At 39.6% G+C, this 19,330-nt stretch overlaps 1 protein-coding gene across 2 annotated transcripts in view; it reads left to right on the top strand.

Moving 5' to 3' along the window:
* The window catches only part of LOC124161509 (forkhead box protein O), a 669,559-nt gene that overhangs the window by 602,374 nt on the left and 47,855 nt on the right, over window positions 1–19,330 (top strand). Inside the window, exons 4-5 of one of the 2 annotated variants that reach the window (XM_046537847.1) lie at window positions 4,806–5,336; window positions 6,390–7,080. In XM_046537847.1, the coding sequence (XP_046393803.1) occupies window positions 4,806–5,336; window positions 6,390–7,070 (1,212 nt within the window). In that variant the 3' untranslated portion in view covers window positions 7,071–7,080. The remainder of the gene's footprint in view (window positions 1–4,805; window positions 5,337–6,389; window positions 7,081–19,330) is intronic. The other variant, XM_046537848.1, reaches the window with a different exon arrangement.

The raw sequence follows: 19,330 nt of genomic DNA, 5'->3' as shown, positions 1-19,330 counted from the left end.
TAATGTCCAAAATATAGCTAAGCACAAAACTACAAAATGGCCCTCAATATTCAATTTTATTAGCCTCGTCACTAAACGAGTATTTATTGAATTATTATGATTATAGTATTCTACCAATTTAGGTAGATATCCATGGAATACTTAAGAAGTGATCGGGGAGCCTCTCTTTCCTTCCGGCACTGCTTTCTTCAATTCACTGTAAGGCCTACTCCCATTCAATCTATCTAAAAATCCTATTCTTTTCCTTCCCCTCCCTCGTTTCCCTAGCATTCTACCCTCTAACACCATTTTCAACATCCCTTCCCCGCTAAGTACTCCTCCCATCCATACCTTCTCTCTCCTCCGTATCTCATCTAAAAGCTGCCTCTCCTCACCCACCATGTCCAGCACTTCGTCGTTCCTTTTCCTCTCCGTCCATTTTACCCTCTCCATTCTTCTCCATACCCACATCTCGAATGCCTCCAGCCTTCTCTCGTCTTCTTTCCTCAGTGTCCACGTTTCCGCACCGTAGAGAGCTACACTCCAGATCAAACTCTTTACTAACCTTTTCTTTGAACTCTTACATAACGATCCTCTCAGAAGCTCCTTCCTGTTCATGAACGCCTCATTTGCTAGTGCGATTCGCTTCTTGCTGTCCTTGCTAATGTGTCTGTTTTCCTCTAATGTGCGGCCCAAATAGTTAAATTGCTCTACCTGCTCAAGTTTTTCCCCACCTACTTTTATCTTGAGTCCCACATTGGATAGTGCTCCAATATTTCCTCAGGTAAACCATTACAATATTCTTTCCCCAGTATAGTAAGGAAAATTTAGCGTATTAGATTTAATATGCATCGGAGGTTTTATCTTAAAATTATAATCCTGCCTCGCAAAATATTTAAGTCCATTTAAACTGTTTCATATGACCCACCACGCAGGATCGCCGGTGTATCAGGGTGTCCAGCGACCAAGTAAATTGAGAACAGGGTTGTTTCCTATTATTTTTTATGGCCTAAATTGAAAGATTATGACTCCTGGAGTACGCATTTCACGCTTTTAGATTTTTAATTGACGATATCTATTTATCTCGTTTAAATAAAAAGTGAAAAATTTAAAGCGCGCGAAAACGCGACAGCTAAGTATGAATGCTGGGAAAACCCCGCGTGACGACATTCTGGTTCCCGCTTCCGCCTTGTGACGTGACCTTGGGGCGAGGATATAGTGCGTCACTGCGATGCTGGCTGCTACCAGGTAGCAGAGTACCCTGCTAGCAGGTAGCGCTTGGCTTAAATAAGGGTTATTAATACCTTATCAAATGAAGGAAACTTTCCGACCTTAGCCAGATTTAATAAGTGATTATTAATAAATGTTTCCCTGAGCTCTGTGCCTCATGCATGCATTGGTAATCTCAGACAATGTAAAGCTCCTATCTACTCGTATAGAAACTAGGTCCCTGTGACGTCACGTGGAGTGGCATCGCATGGGCGCCAATCTGGCTTTTTTCAAATGCAGTTAAAATTGACCATCGCCATTCGTCTAAAATGGGAATTATAAAACCAAATAATGTTTACATTATGAATACACTAATGGTGGATAAGGAATCGCAATCAATGCCTTTCGTTTTCTTTGATGAAGGAAACTACCCTATTGGACGTGAAATTTTGGTCTCTGGAATTATCCAGGAATTAATCTCAAATTTTTGCTCCAATTTGGAATTTCGAAATATTTTATTTCAAATACATTTCACTTAAATTTCGCCAGTTCAACGCCCATTCCATGGCCCAAAATGTGTTCGTCGTAATTTTAACTGCAGTTGCTCGGTAGATTTTTTACAGCCGCATCGATACGTGGAATGTCGGACTAGACAATAAAATCGAAATATTACTCTTTAGTCAAGTAAAATTAAAAAAACGCGAAGAATAGAATTCCAGGCGACGGGTCAGTAAGTTGTTGACGTCTCGACGTCATCATCTACTTATGAGGTTGACGCGGGTTCTTGGCTTGCATAGAATAAATTAAAATTTTTAAATTCAATATGTGATGACCTATTCTTGTCCCTCCAAATATATGAATATAATATTGGTTGAAATGTCATAGCAATTTTGGGTGTTTTATTTAAAATTCTTATCTATCGCAGTAATCCCATAAGATAAATCTGGAACTTTGTAAATTTTTCCTGGAACTCCGGGAATTATGGGTTAATTTTTTTTATTTCATTGGCTGGACACACTGTATACTTTATATATAGGTACCCCTAATTCGTGCTTCTATCGTCTTTGACGATAGTGATATTCAGACCAAAATTTTTAGCATCTCTGTAATTTTTGCCTTCATTTTTAAATTACCCGTTACAAATATTGCTGCTAAGCACTGAACTTCTGTCAGCTATTTGATCTCCCCTTTAATATGACGATCCCAAACTGGCGCCCGGTATTCTAAAGGCCGTTTTACGCCGAAATGGCACGGAATTGCGCAGGTTAGAGTTGCATTAATTTCTAAAATGGCGTGGAATCGCGCGAATGCATGAACGAAATTAGAACAGGGGCTATTTTGCCGTCTCGTATCCACGCATTCTCGCTTGTGTTCTAGCAATTCACCACTTTACACGACGCAATTTTGATTGCGCCTTCGCACGTACGTCAGATTGCGCAATTCCGTATACCGTGTAATACGCCCTTAAGATTGGTCTGACAGACGCTTCGTATGTGAAGTCTTCTTCAGGGATATAAAAATAACTATCAAAACATAACAACTATAAAGATATATATAACTATAAAAGCTTTGTACGTGGTGGAGTGGCTTTCGGAGCAGTACCTATGTAGATTTTAAGAGACTAAATGGGAATACGGCCAAGTCAGCATCTCTTTCGCAACTCGGCCGGGAAATGTAATTAGAGATATTATTGAATGAGGGTCCTTGACTCCATTTATCCATCCCGAGGTTAATCAAGTTTGGGTAAGAATATGTGATATTTTTGGATGTGGGAGGGTGAAGTAGGTCTTTGTATCATCGGGGAGGAGGATGACTATACGTAAATTGCTGGTCGAAGGCGAAGTCTTACAGATAGAACAGTGGAAGACGTAGAAATACACCGTCTGCGAGGATAGCAATAAGCCTTTAAGATAGGAGAATGAAAGATGGAATCACTTGGTTGGATGTCCGAATCCATTTCTCTCCCACTCTTGATGGTGATCTTCGCCGGGAAGTAAGAAAAAGGTCTTCATTGGATCGTCGTGAGAGGCAAGCCACTCGTGCGTTTGTGAAGGAATTCTACTGCTATTATGACCTGATCGCTAGCTGACCTTTGACTGTCTAGGAATCAGGTGCTATAATATTATTTACGCCGAAATCTTATTATTCGTTAATGTTATTATCTAGAAATTGAATTCCTTTTGTGTTGCAGCCATAAAAATTCTTTTGCCGAGTACATATGTTACGTTTCTGAGACTATGGGAGACTGCACTAGGAATTTCGCTGGGGATTAATTTTGCAGTGCTTTCCGTATAACTGATGTGATGATGATGTGGTATTGAGGTTCGATCTTCAGAATGTAGTTGTCTCTCAACTTTACACCAAAGTTTCGCCCTTCTGAGAATTGTCAGAGCTGAACGTAACAACATTACAAAATCAGCTATTAAATTACAGAAGTAATTGTATAATTAGACAGTACTCAAGCATTTCGTATGTGTCAATGAAAGCATATGTCTATTTCTACAGCTGTCAACCTTGAAAATGGCTGTATGCGCCGAAACCTGAATCGATAGAAATAAGTAAGGGTTGAAATAGACAAGTTGGTTTTATTATTTTAAAGTTCATAGATTACCACCAAATTACGCTGAACTCTGTGTATTTTATTTTGTGTGCCTTGAGTTTTTAATGCTATGGATTTGGTAACTAAGCAACAGAAAACCTTGCAAAAGGAAAACCGTATGAATAACATTTGATGGTTCATGCATCATTAATATAAAGAACATAAAAATAAATATCTTCCTCATTATTTACGTAGTCAATCCATTGGATTTTCGGAACCAAGTGTACCCTACGTTTTTGGTAAGCTCATTATTATTACCTTGCACTGCTTATAAATTGAGTTTTTTTCCTTTCCCTTGACCTCAATTTTTGACGTTCTTTAGGTTCTTGGAGTGAGGGTATTTATGACTGATCACACAGGCAAAAAAATTATTTTTTTTTAAACTTTTTTTATTTTAATAACTGATCTTTATAGATTTTTATGTGCCGAATCCAAACCTGGCCATAGTTTTTTGTGTCACTCATAGTTTCTAAGCAATATGTATTTAATATTTAGTCTAATACCCCTATACGGTATATAGGGAAATCAATGAAACACTGTGTTACATCATAAAATTGTTTGTATTTACTGTTAAATTAATTACAATAGGAATGTGGCGTGATAATACAGTGTTCACTTGTCAGCTGGAATAGGTCTTCATTTTCTTTCCCTTTTTTCCTTGAAGCTTCTTTTGTAGCTTTTTCTGCGATGAATCGCTTATTTAACTTCTCGGTGAAGTACCAATAGTAATCCCCCATTGTCTTCGTTCATTAGACCTACTTTTTCAATTTTATTATAACTATAAAAAAGCTGTTAAATTCTAAAAATATTGCTTGATTTCATAAATTAAATGTAAAATGTGAATAAATGTGGGTGGGTACAACTTTAAAACCATCATATTTGGATTCAGCAACTTAAAAAACATTAGAACAAGGTATTTTCAGTAAAAAAGTTTTTTCATTGTTGGCCTGTGTTGTTTGTTATTTCTGTTAAATTTGGGTGTAAAACTTATACATTTTTATTATCTCATATATTGCAGTCCATGTCCCCGGGACTGTCCCCGCCGCACCTAGGGGGGCAAAACGGCGGTTACTCTCCCTCGGAGGCGGCATCGGTCCCACCGCCTCCACCGCCCCCGCCACCCCCGCCCCCACCCTCTGCCCCCGCGTCTTCGGCGTGCACGTCGCCCCCAGCGGGGGCAGTGGCCTCCCCCGCATCCGCCTCCTCCCCCTCCGCCCCCGCCGCCGCCTCCAGTGCCTTGCTGGCCTCCCCCGCTCCCCCGCCCCCGCTGTCGCCGTCCTCCGCGTCTCCGGCGGCGTCTTCGGGGGCCACCGGCCTTCCCGCCCCCAGCCCCTCCTCCTCGGCCGGGGCGGTCGTCGAAGGCGAGGTCGGCGTGGAGGCGGAGGAGAGGCGGAGGGGCGGCCGGGGGCCTCTGAGGGCCATCGGGGGCGGCAGGACCACCTCGCAGATGATGGGCCATCTGCTCGGAGTGCTCAACAACAACAGTCGGAACAATAACAACAACGAAGATTACATCTCGCAGCAACAGCACCAACATTACCTCTACCAGGTACGCCTTCGCTTTCTCAAGGGCATCAAATTGGACGATTCTTAATCTTGTGCAAGTATGATGATCTAGTGATTGGAGGGAAGTTAATGTAGCAATTAACAATTTAAGTGTGCCTATCACTGAAAGAAAAAATTGGCTGTGGTATCCAAGAGTTGGACCCCACATCCAATTGAAATGGTTGCAAGGACCCCATCCATTTAGTTGGATGAGGGAGCCATTTTAAATGGCTGGGTAAGAGATGGTCGTGAGAACCAACTCTTTGGATACCACAGCCAGCTTCGTTGGGTCTAACGTCCATCTATATTGGATGCCACAACTTTGCGAAATTGTTGCTGTAGCGTTTAATGAATGGGTAATATTTCAGCGGATATTATTATTGATAATGACACTAGTGGCGTAGCGAGGGGGGTGGTCCGGGGGGTTCGAAACCCCCTCCAAAATATGAAAGCACAATTACTTTCCTTCATACTTAAATGAAAACAAAATATTAAAAAATCATGAATTTATAAAAAATTCTTTTATTATGAAAAGTGTAAAAATTAGTTTAAAACACTCTATTTATAACTCTATGATATTATCCCTGAATTTACTTGAACTTGCATACTATTTCACTGTTAATTCCACCTCCTTAACAACGGCATTGGCCGCAATTTTGTCCAGGTAGTTAAAAGTCAGTATATTATAACTAAAGAGAGATTGGATACTAAAAAAATGTAATGCTAACGAATATTTTTTCTCCTCTCTGGATCGTTGGTCGCTTTGGGATATTCATAACGTTCTGCGTAATTAGGACGCAACATGGTCGTTGATAGTATAAAATAATGTAGTTTCAGAGAATATCCTCGTATATACCTGAGGTCAAGTATTTTGTGTTTCAAGCTTTACGTATCTGTGACAGGAATTTAAAGAGAAATCGGATAACTTTTCTCTTTTCTTCGACATGGTGGTGATGTGTGACCATTTCGATGTTTCTTATTGGTATCATTAGAAAACTTACGTGAATTTTCTGTTCTTATGCCTTTTTATTGATTTTGAGTCTCGCATTCTCGCAAGGTACAGCAGGCGGTGTCTGGAGCTCCGTACCAGCAGCAGGTCATGGACGATTTATCCCTGAACATCGAAGCGCTGCACGGCGGCTTCGACTGCAACGTGGAGGAAGTCATCAAGCACGAGCTTAGCATGGACGGGAGCCTTGAGTTCAACTTCTGCCAGCAACAGCAACAACAGCAGCAACAACACCATCACCAGCAGCAGCAGATGCACCAGCTGCAGCAGCAGCTGCACGCGCACCAACACCACCCACAACAACAGCACCACCACCCTGGACACGACGTGCACCATCACCACCAGCAACAACAACAGCAGCACCATCAGCAGCAGCAACACCATCAACAGCAGCATCACCTCCACATGGGCGGTCAGCACCACATAGCGGCTCAGGAGAGCCACCACCTGGGGCACCACCCCTTCCACCACCAGCACCATCACCACCACCCGGCCTTCCATCACACCCATCACCATGGCCACCACCACCACCCCCTGCTAGGCGGTGCGGGAGGCGGTGGAGGAGGTGGAGGCGGCGATGTTAGTCTGGGCGGAGGCCACGGCGTTGGGGTGGCGGAGCAGGACCTTTTGGTGGGGGCGGGCCCCGCGGGGCCCTCTGCGGTCGTGGGACAGCAAGGGGTCGTCCCGTTCGCGACGACAGTAGCTACGGGGCCATCGTGGGTTCACTAGCGCATCCAAGGTGAGCGGCAAGGTAACCCGGTCACTAATAATTTATGCATTTTGAGTTCATAATCAGGGTGGAAACTGTCGTGGAGTCACTCAGCATGCGTAAACTTGAAACGTTAGCGTGGCTTTGATAATTTGAGTGCCACTCTATCGCCTAGAAGGGTTTATGATTTCGCCATAGAGTTACCTCTATTACACGTGTCGTTGTACGCCTCTGTATTGCTCTTTTTGAGCTGTTTTTCCCGCTTTATTTTTTGGATTATCATCGCTCGTTTCTAAGCATCGATTAGCTGGTTACCTCGCTATTAGTCCAAGGTCTTCTTTTTTACAATTCGGTCACCGTCGTTTCTTGTACGAGTCAGTCCCAAGAGTATTTGATGGGCAGCAAGAACGTGATCATATCGGAATGAAGTTCTGTGGCCAAGACCATAGATTTCGGAGGATTGGGTTGGTGCGTGGGCTAGAGTGTTGGCATCCTACCATGTGGGCTTTGGTTCAAGGAGATAGATTGGGACGTTCGGGATTTCATCAATTTTTTTAAGTTAAGTAAGGCGTAACTTAAAAAATGACGTGAACTTAAAAAATACAAAGAAAACGCAGAGGCGGCTTGCCCATAAGGACTCTCTGAATCCACCCCTACCAAAGATTTGAAAAAGGAAAAAAGGGGAAAAAATGAAACACCCTTTCAATTATAATTATACATCAAATTAACCAAAGTTTTTCCAATCGCATACATCGAAAATGTAGGAAAAACACGTAAAAATAGCGCGAGAAGTTCGCATTCGTAGCCGTGGGGCGCTGGCCAGAACGTCCCAAACCATTGCCATGCAGTTATATGGAGAGTGGTTGTGATGGGGGCTGCTGGTGCAATGACGCGTCTAAGCTTGTGCCCTATGGAAGTCTTGGGACGCCGCCCGAGCATGCGCAGAACGACGTATCTAGTGAGTTGACATCACGCGCCGCCCGGCGGCCGTATAATCTTGGTGATGCAGTGTTGCAGAATACCTTGTTTTGGTGACCAGTTGGCTTATTATATGTAAATTGTTTTATTGTAAATATGCCTAGTTGTAGTTGAGTTGATCGCGTTAGTGTTTTGCTGTTAGTTATTGTTTTGTGTATTAGTGAGTCATAATGATCTCTAGATTGCCTCAAAAACTCTCCAAAATATTAAAAATTTTCACCCCCCGGTGGAGTGTGCCCCTCTCAGCATGTGACTCACGAGCCGGCACTGCCGAAGCCTTGACGACTTTTGCTCCGTTAACTTCTCATTATCCAACAATATCCTTTCCTGATACCGTTACTACTAGTGCTTCCATGATGCTGTAATGTGCGTCCCATATTATTAAGCTGGTCCACGTACCCAAGTTTTGCTCAAATTTCATGTCTTCTTTCGGATGACGTTCACCACGAAAATATAATTCTACGCTAGTCTCTCATAATATTACGCTGTATGTCACAGCCGAAATATGGCAGACTTATTTCATTACCCCTGGTGGAGTTCAGCGCTTTTTCCAGGAAAAGCCTCTTTCTTGGAGTCCCTTTTTAAATGAAGGAATGAGCGCCGACCACAAAGATTGGAAGCTGACTATCGGGGGCCCCAACTCAAAAACTTAGGGAAAATTCTTCTTAATATATATTCTCCGAATTACGAATGTCATCAAGACTTGCAAAAATTTCCATCTGGTGATGGAAATAGTTATAACCGGCGGTGGAACGTGGGAGACCAAATTAAATTTTCTTTCAGTCTCTCTGATAAGTTGTGAGAGGGGGAAAAATTATTTTTCATCCATTTTTTTGTTCATTGATAATATAGACTCATCCACTTTCCATCTTTTTTTTGCTGTCTCTTCTATCTCTATGAATTTTTTCATAAAATGCCCCCCTCTTCTTAGCCATGTTGATGAGTAATTTTTCACCCCTCGTTTATTTGCCGAGTCTTTTTAGGTGATGAGCGATTTCGGGAAACGATTCCCTAATTCCGTCATTTGAATTTCAGGGTCAAATTAAAATCGTCCCTTCAGGGGATGGAAGGGATAAAAGGTGGTATTATGATATATTATGTGTTATATGCATGTTGGGAGTTATTTCATTCATAACTTATCTCGTGAAATTTGAGCATATTAATAAACTAAAATGTACTGGCAAATTTCCACTCGCTTAAATCGCACTGCACCGGTCAAAATACGCTTTTTATTATCTTCAAGTGACTTCTTCGCCTAGTTACCGGAGTCTCCTGGAGTAGAACTTAATAGAAGGGTAAAGAGTTCTCGGGATCGCCACCGGGTCAGGAACTCCATATCTGCCAACGTTTCGATGTCCGACTCGGTCATCGAAACGTTGGCAGATATGGAGTTCCTGATCCGGTGGCGATCCCGAGAACTCTTTACCAAGTCCATTCGCCGGGAAAGCACGAAATCTTTCTTACTAGAAGGTTCTGCGTTAGTATAGTAAAACTAGTCGCGCAATTTTAGTATTTGTGGAAACTTGCCATTGACTTCAAAATTTATCGTTTTCATATGTATAACACAATTGACTAAGGAAAATTTTATTTAACGATCGGAAAATTGAAATTACAATGTAATTTTGGGAGCATTTTTTTAGCTACGCTATGGTTATAAGTTTTACGGAAACGCTGGAATGAAGAATATATCCAAAGTAAGAACGGAAGTCTGTTTAATTCCGTAGGAAATAAAAAGAAAAAATATAAATTTAACGATTGAAAATAAGAAAGAAACACATCGCAATGGAAAATACTATTAGTTAATTGGCCTCAAAAAATTACTAATTAGGCTGTTTTATACTCGTTCACTGAATCAAGCCAAAGGTTTTTTGGGATGGGTGGGCGTAGAGCTCACCCCAGCCTAAGCTATAGGCTTGTGGGTTTAACACTTTTACCACCTAGCACCTCCAGGATGTTAATTGGGTGCGTCCGGGTGCTTCACCCTGGAATTGAACCCGGGAACTCGCGATCGACACCCGAACGGTAAATTCTGAAATCCTAGTCATATTACGCCAAGTACACAGAAATGGTTCTAAAAGGGACTTAAACAATGGAAAAAGTTTTATTTTAAATATGCTTTCATTTAATTATATTCAATCCAAATACCCCTATACTATTTCTTTTCGACATTTATGAATTGTGTGCATACTAAAGCAGAATAAATAAACAGTAAGTCAAGAAATTATTGATTGCGTTTATGATTTAGTTACTCTTTTGTTTCTAGTAGTCTCACCCAGCTTTCTTTTCTAGCGTATTTCTCTTTGTTACCAGTCTCCGTGGCAACCCAATCACTCCCTCCCAACCGCCGTTTTATTAGATCAACTTTCCCTAGCCTTAGATGTGGGTGGGGAGTGGATATTCAAATGGACCATCTCTTCCTAACTCACATTATTCTTTTTCCATTCCAAAATTCTCCTCACCGTATTCTTCATCCACCAAGACCTTTTTTTTAATAAGTCTTTCTTTATTTGAAATCTTATTAAGTTCAAATTTCTCAAAAAAAAAGTTTTCAATTTGTATACGGAATCATCTTCTTTTCCAGTTCTCCTCGTCTCCAAGTTTTTGCCGGCATTCCGTGAAATAGGGGATGGAGTAATTATTTTTTTTTAACCTCGAAAAGAGAATGAGAGGCGTGTGATGAAGTTCTTTTATTCCTGGCCTAACTCCGAGTGCAATTTGGACGAATACTTCCCAGATAAAAGAACAGTTGTGACGGGTGCATTTGTAAGAGAGAGATGGAAACTAATTTGCCTGGATACAATGTTTGTGGGCGCAATGCATTTCGGATGAATACAATGACCATCAGACAATAGGTATAACCGCAATGCCATCTATTGAGTTGCGTGAAAATTATGCCTATACATTTACCTTACTCTAGTATTCGTTTTATTCAGTCATTGCAAGAACTTCTCTCCCGATCTACTCGTATACGCCATTGCTCGTATTTTATGTGAAATTAATTTTGGTATTATATCGTATTATTCCATATGCTCTTGTACGGATATTATGGCTTTATCTGTATTTATCCTTTAATGCTTCATAGTCTTGTACTAAAGGCACTGCATGCATCATAATTTTCAATCATTGAAAGAGCAATTAAGGACTAAATTTTCATAAAAGCTAATTTGGCAATCAACAGGCGTGACACGAAACCCTGGAAAGTGTAATGTGATGTTTGCATGAGACTATCAATCTTTGTCACTTTTAATTTGAATAGTATAGTTGATAAATACTGAAACTGTATTTGATTTGAGACATTGATACGCAGGGGTACGTCCGGCTGCCTCTTTCAGCATTGCGTGGAAAATATTGGTAAACTTGCCATAGAATGCTCATGTAACAATTTAGGTATAATTGGCCAATTTGAGAAATATCTGATATTATTAAATAGGCGTTGTAGCTTCTGGCAATGCTATGTTTACAAGGCTTTTCCCGTCCTTCTCAGGTAGTTTTCATGTAAATACATGCTTAATTCTCTTGAAAATGACCGGAGAAAGTCGAAACAGGTTGATAGTAAATTTAGTGTGGATTGAAGTATTGAATTATTCAGCATCATATATGCATGTCTTTATTCCACTGACTGAAATTTTCTTCTGTTGTTTTCTCGCGTGCCATTTTTTCTTTACGTTTATAATTCAAAGTAATGGTTCCAGAATGTGTAGTGTGAATTGCCCGGTGATCTGAGCCACGATAAAACATGCTTTTTGGGTTCCTTCAAACCGCGATAGAGTGTATGATTATTGTGTTAGCGAGGGGGAGAAAGGAATAGAATATGATTTATAGATTGAATGAAAGGAAATGGGAGTTATGTAGGATGGAAGTCAAAATTTGGTAGACCTGGGTTATTAGCAAAATCCACCTTGTAAACTTCCCTCAACCGGCGGAGCATCCTTAATGAATGGCCTCTTCTACATTTTTTTGTATTCCCCGCATCTTTTCCGTTCGCGTAATCCTCTTTTCCACTTCCTCTTCCAGCTAACTTATTTCATTTTCCTCCATCTTCCTCACATTCTCGTCATCTCCTCTATTTTCGACGTCTTCCAGTGGAGGAGTGCGGGCCAAGATTCTTCTTCCTACTGGTAGTGAGAGAGACACCCCGACAACTTTCTCGCCCCCATTCCGCCCCCGTCCGCCTCGTCCCACGGGGGTTGATTCCGCCTCCCTCCCTCCCCTTGCCATAACAGATTTCCATTAATTCCATTTCCTCCCCCTCCCCACGCCTCCCCTTCATCCCTTAACCCACACTCCCCCTCTCAATATACTTTCGCGACCGTTTACTTCCCCCCCTTCCCATTCCTCCAATAGCTCACCCTCACTCTCACCGACTGTCGTCGCCTCCTTATCTTCACACTGTTTCCGCCTCTCACTCATTTGTAGTGAAGGCTGCTCGGGTAGTCCACCGAGCAGTTTTCTCCAACGAAGTTACTACTTGTCGTATTCCATCCTCAGGGCTGAATGACCTCAGCTAATAGGGTGGTTTCCTATAACTTTTTTATTGCCTAAATCGAAATATTATTACTCCTGGAGTACGTATTTCACGATTTTAGATTTTTAAGGGACGATGTCTATTTTTCACGATTTAATGAAAAGTGAAAATTTTCAAGCGCGCGAATACGCGACGGCTAAGTATGAATGATGGGAAAAGCTACGTGTGACGTCGTTCTGGTTCCTGCTGCCGCAAAGTGAGGTCACCTTGGGGCAAGGCTTTGAGCGCTGATTCGACGCTGGATGCTAGCAGGTAGCAGAGTACCCTGCTAGCAGGTAGCGCTTGGCTTAAATATGGATTATTAGTACCTATTCAAACGAAGGAAACTTTCCGAACTTAGGTATTTTTAGTGTGTGAATATTAAGAGATGTTTCAGAATATTTTTTGGTTTTCAATAATCAGTTTTTATCTTTTATCTGTAAAATTTTAACGAGGAGCTTGGAGTCATTGCAGGGTGGTTATATTCTCCTTTTAAAATTCAATTGAAAATCTGGGTTACTTTTTGCAAAAATGGTATTAATTTTTAGATTAATTATTTAATCTATTGTAATACTTTTTTCTCAACTTTATTTTATACCGAAAAAAATATTTACATTTATGATATGTATGCTTAATATGAAGAGATGTAAAACTCCTATCTACTCGTACAGAAACTAGCTCCCTGTGACGTCACGTGGAGTTGCATCGCATGGGCGCCAATGTGGCCGTTTTCAAATGAGGATAATGACCATTGCCATTCATCTAAACCGGTATTTCTAAAACCAAATAATTTGTATGTTATGAATACGCTAATGGTGGGTAACGAATCGCAATTGCCTTTCGTTTTCTTTGATGAAGGAAACTACCCTATTAGTCGGTTCTTTGAATATAAGTAATCACAGAAATGCTCGAAGGCTGGACAGAAAAAAATCGGAAAAATTACTGTGTTCACTAATTATTAAAAGCAACAAGAATAGATTTTGTTTTAATATTTGTACCAATAATCCGGAAATTTCTTATTAATTATAATTTAATTCAAAGGAAAGGTAATTGCATTTTTCCACCATTATTTAACGGTTTCTACGTGTTTAAGCTCACAGACGTATAATCTGGTACAAGACTTCGTAATACATAAGAAAATCATATTTATACCTTCCTAGAAGGTACGTACCTATGTGATGTTCTCATGTAAGACATTGTCTTGCACCATATGATGGCTCTGTGAGCCGAAACACATAGTACACATTAAATAATTGTGGAAAAGTGGTACTAGTAATGATTTCAATATGTGGAACCTCCGCTATATCACTCCTGAATCGGTTGAACATAAGTTAATTCGATATCTTCTACTGCGATACTCCTGAATCTAAAATAACATTAAAATTGCACACATCGCAGTGGATGCGAATTGCCGATTTTTTTCCCATTTTTCACTCACTAGATAATGGGGAATGTTTTTACCTCGTTGTCAAAGAATCAATTTCTCGTCTGTTTTCTCTTCCAGTCAAGATCTTTTAACTCAATTTTAACCGTTTTCCCTCTCAGCTTTCGACTTCAAATTTTCAGCGCAGATTAAAACTAGATAAGATTCCATTTTAACGCTATTTCTAGTTATCTATCGGGAGTATGAGCCACCAATTTTTTCAGTGGACATTTGATTGTTCCCTCATTGCATCATATCTTTTAACGACTTTATTCTTAGTCATTAAAGCAAGTGACCAACCTCTGGCGCAACGGAAAATACATCTGGGATTGGAGCAGAAGATTCTAGGTTCGCGTTCTGGCGGGGTCTTAACTATTACTCATTTTTTTAAACAGTTTTTGTGAGTTGTCTTTGCGTGTCTTACATCCTTTTAGGCTTCGCTCTCATTAATGTAAATATTTTTTTCGGGTTAAAATAAAGTTGAGAAAAAAGTATTACAATAGATTAAATAATTAATCTAAAAATTAATACCATTTTTGCAAAAAGTAACCCAGATTTTCAATGGAATTTTAAAAGGAGAATATAACCACCCTGCAATGACTCCAAGCTCCTCGTTAAAATTTTACAGATAAAAGATAAAAACTGATTATTGAAAACCAAAAACCCAATCCGCATTCGCTTTTGGTTTGACAATGGAGTGTTATATAAAGTCATCATCAGGTATTTGAGCTTTTAGTTGTAGTGTTGTGATAAATATTTACAGAGAAATTAGTGGTTTTTAGATGCTCCAAATGTTGCAAATTGTTGAAATGTTTTTTTAGGTTCAAGATGTTGAAATTGATGCGCACCACGTTTTATGTTTTGAGTGCGTTATTTTTTTTTATAACTTAAGTGTAGGACCCTGGGGCTTATAAAAATTTTTTCATTTATTATAATACATTTTTTCGTCGTAAATTCTCTGTGCCTTCATCACCAGGGTTGTTTTAAAAACATAAAAATGTAAACAATATGAACATTAAAAAGCGGTGTTTGTTCAGAACTGCACATCGGAAAAAATATTTCAAACAACCATTACATACGAAATTAAAACTTTCATTTGAAAATAACAGACAAAGGGAATAGAAATAGAGAAAATTACTGCAATAAATGGAAAAGAATGCAGCGCTCAAGACTTTTTGTTATAACTTCCACAATAATGGGTTAAATCTAGCAAAACACGGTTAGAATTAAATGTGATAGATGTATTTACCATTTTCAACCATAAAACTTGTAAATTCAGGGTGACTTTGAAAGATAATAACAAAAAAATGACGCAGCGCCACTGCGGCGCCGTAAATCCAACGATGTAACTAAATTTGTAAATCCATATGAGGGTTTATGAATGAATGTGATTTCGGTACTCAATGAACGACTCCGTGTCGGTATGTTCTTTTCCTTCTGTCTTTCAGAGGATGTAAGCATCCCATCATCATTGTCGCATTGTCTCCTAACGAGCACGTTTTGCTTGTCCCTGTGGTTTGTCACTTCGCCTCTCTCTCCCCACCCAGAAAGAAATAATCCCCTCCCCACTTTCACCATGCATGTCCCCAGGGTCTCAGGGGCGCTCTCCTCCCCACCCTTCGTCCTCCCTCACCCCCTGCAATTCACCCCCGCCTGAATCTATAACAACATTAATTTTCCGCCAGGAGGAAACCGTCAGAAGAATTCCCAAACTCTCCCACGAGCCACGGAGAACACTTACTTGCGCCCCATCCATGAAACCCCTCCCTTCTTTACTCCTCTCCTCCTCCTCCTTCCTCGCTACCATCCTGTCATCGTGACCTCACCTACCTTCACTCCTCCCTTATCTTATATAATATTCTTTAAGATTTTGGGGCTAAGTTTTCCTGGATATCAGACAATTACTTATACTTACCACTTATTTTTTATCAGAGCGCGAGACTCTAGGGAGCCGTTAGAAATTTTTAGAATTATTGAAAGTCAGGAGAGTACTCTTATAAATGAATATCTCTACCCATCCTTTTCCCCTATTCTGGCGTTCGTTTTAAAATTCATCAAGTAACTAGGTAACAATAATAAGATAAACAAATCATAATTTGCGCCTGAAGATGATGATAATTCATTGAAACCCGGGTCGCACTCTGATAACAAATAAGTGGTATAAGTAGTTGTCTGATATCCAGGAAATCTTATAATGGAATACCACAAAGTAAATCAAGAGTTAGTGAATTTCGGGACTAACTGATTCGTTTGCTCAACAATATACTTTTGACTTTGATTACTTTTGAATTGATCTTGGTTTGACTTGAAAAAATGAATAAATTTCGATCTAAAAAAATAATTAAAGTAAAGCGAAGCTAAAGGAAGAATTGAGTATAGGAATTGATTGAAAAATTAGTTATTGTAATGGCGCCAAATTAATGTGCCGCTCAAACAACGTCTGGGATAGGCTTGCTATGGGAGGCAAATGAGATCAGGCTTATTGTTAGTGAAGATACTGTTAATCGAAACACGTCGGGATGGAAATGTAGCGAGGCTCTAATATGATGCTCCACTTGATAAAATAGACTTTTTTTCTTTTCCACAATGATTTTTAACCCAACCGGTTTCAAAACTTCTTTTGCGGTACAAAAATAGCCTAAAAATATTTTCTTATATCTCCCATAAATGACAAATATATACTCAGATATTTATGGATATAACTTCAGCTGTATGGGCTGTTCGTTGATAATGCTAATTATATAGGCCGTCAGTTCGTGGAGATCGTATGAAGTTGAAAACATACTCGGTTACTTTCCACTATGATTGCGTAACGCAACCATTTTCAACACTTCAGTGTTATTTATGTCACCCCAAACTCGACCAGATTTTTGTCCCTTGAGTTACTGATTGTAACGAAATTCGGCAAATCTTTTTCAATTTATAAGAAAATTTACTCTCCAAAGTCTTTCCGTTGTACATGCAACGGTTTACAATAAATTGCTGTGTTGTGAAACTGCCAATTTACGAAAGTATCTTCGCAAAGTCAATCCTCCCGAAACAATAGAGACATAAAATCCTGCAATATGTAATTTTAAGCATTGAAAAATGTTATTAATGAATCGTTTAAAATAATTTCGACGATAAAATATATTTTTATATCAAATTAAAATTTTCAAATTGATTTTTGACAGTGCAGCTACCTCTTAGATTTTTCCCATTTTTCTTATGGTATACATACATACGTACATACCCACACAATAGCTCTCTTCCTTCCCCTCAGAAGACCGCCGTCTCGACCTAATCAAATTCCGGGTCGGCGAAAATTGAATGTAAAATTTAAAGAGGTGACAATCTTCGAAGTCACTTGGACGGACGTCTTTTAACGTCTACTCAAAGAAGGAAGGGGATGATGGGCCTAATGTTTTTTTTTGGAGGGTGGAATAGGAGGGGGGATGTTAAGGGCGGAATTTTGTGTGGGGGGGGCAAGGGACAACAGTGCGTGGGAAATTAGAAAAATCTGAAGGAAGGGGGGACGGCGGAAAATATCTTTTTTACTATTTTTATTTTTTTGGTGGGTGGGTTATCCGTATAGGGCCTACGGTTTGTTTAGTGGTTAGCAAGAGGAAGTGAAAAAATACCTAAATGATTGCAATGAGTGAAGCGGGCTTTATCTCTCTTACTAACTGTCTTAGATCCCAACTGTATCCGTTATATACTTAACTATAGTAGTATACTTACTAACCGTAGTATATCCATGATTAAAACACAAATGGTAATATCCACACTATTTTATTTAACACATAACCGACCATGGTTTCGATGACACAATGACAAATATGACACAAAGTGTCGAAATAATGGTCGTTTAAGTGTTAAATAAAATAGTGTGGATATTACCATTTGTTTTTTAATCATGGATATAGCATTATTCCACAAAATTAAGCCTGAAACGATTTTATACGAACGGTAGCATACTTACGCTGCATGAGCCAAGTAGCCACATGCTTCTCTTATCGAATTTTACATGCTTTCATATAACTCGTTCCTTAATGGAAAAATAAGAGGTTTTAATTTTTTATGCACAGTAGACTTTTTCTTTACGATATTTATCCGTTTCGGAAGACCGAGCGTAAAGCGATTTCCGTCGTATCGGTATTACATGATTCCCGACAAGGAATTACTTTCAAGGAATACCATTTGAGTGTTACTATGCTATGAAAAATATATGTCTCTGACACACAAAGTGTAGAATTGGGTAATTGATAAAATATTGTGCGCGAGGAGACAAAATCATCGGAATTAAAATATTTACCAGCGAACGTGTAATGTTGGCTCAGATTGGTGTCCTGCGAAATCCATCCTAAGAGGGCATTCATGCATTACTTAAGCAACCCCAACGGAGGGAAGAGGATTACGTCTTTACGGGAGTACTTTTGCTTGCTAAAGTGGGAAAGAGTTTCAGTATTGATTTTGGGTCTAATTCTTTCGCGAAGATAGGAGGAAAGTTCGAATTGTAAGCATGGCACGGTAAAAAGAACACCTAATTGTACTTTTTGTTTAGCGGACCAAAAATAATATATAAAAAGTAGTACTACAGTTCTCTGATGGCACGGTTGTTAAGGTACCTAGACTGCATAATTATAAAAAATGAAAACATACTTTTTAAAAATTGAATTCTTTATATAAGGTAAATATTTAAACAAAGGGGTCCTTAATATCACACGGTGAAGTGCAAACTACAATAGCGATGTTCTTATTAATTTAAAAGGTGTTACAGAAAGTGTATTGATTCTTAAAAATGTGGTGAATTAATTTATCCCAGATACAGCTCTCTCTTTTATTCCTCGCTCTCATAATGTGCGGTAGTAAATACTTATTATTTATATAATAAATTGAAATTTTTGAGTATAATTTAAATGTATACAACACAAATATTTACATTAGGTTTGGCGAAATTCACCGAAAAGTATCTATGTTATCAGTGTACATGGGAACTTTTGTCGTTGATATTATCAATGTTCAAATTTCCGATATTCGATATTTTCAACCCGATTTGGACATGGAAAATTGTGCCAATAACATCAAAAACCTAAATTTTTGACCCGATGTTTGATATCGATATTTTTACGCGCCGGAATATATGCATGCAGCACCAGAGCTACGTGCTCTGCTATAGCGCCATAGGTTATACGCATGCATGTACATACCCACTGTGACTACATGTTGTCAAACGTGACGTGATAAAAAGAGCGTGACACCCAGACCCTCCCCCCTGAGCAAAATTTGTGAGCACTGCGCCTAGTTTACACTTTAAAAACTGACAAATCTTACGTGACAAAGTGGGCGAGGTGTTCATCGTAAGTCGAACCCAGGGTAAGGTGGTGTACTGCATG

This window comes from Ischnura elegans, chromosome 6 (assembly GCF_921293095.1).
Source record: "Ischnura elegans chromosome 6, ioIscEleg1.1, whole genome shotgun sequence".
NCBI classification, from domain to species: Eukaryota; Metazoa; Arthropoda; class Insecta; order Odonata; family Coenagrionidae; genus Ischnura; species Ischnura elegans.
The sequence above is the reverse complement of the archived record's forward strand: the minus strand, read 5'-3'. Positions and strand labels throughout refer to the sequence as shown.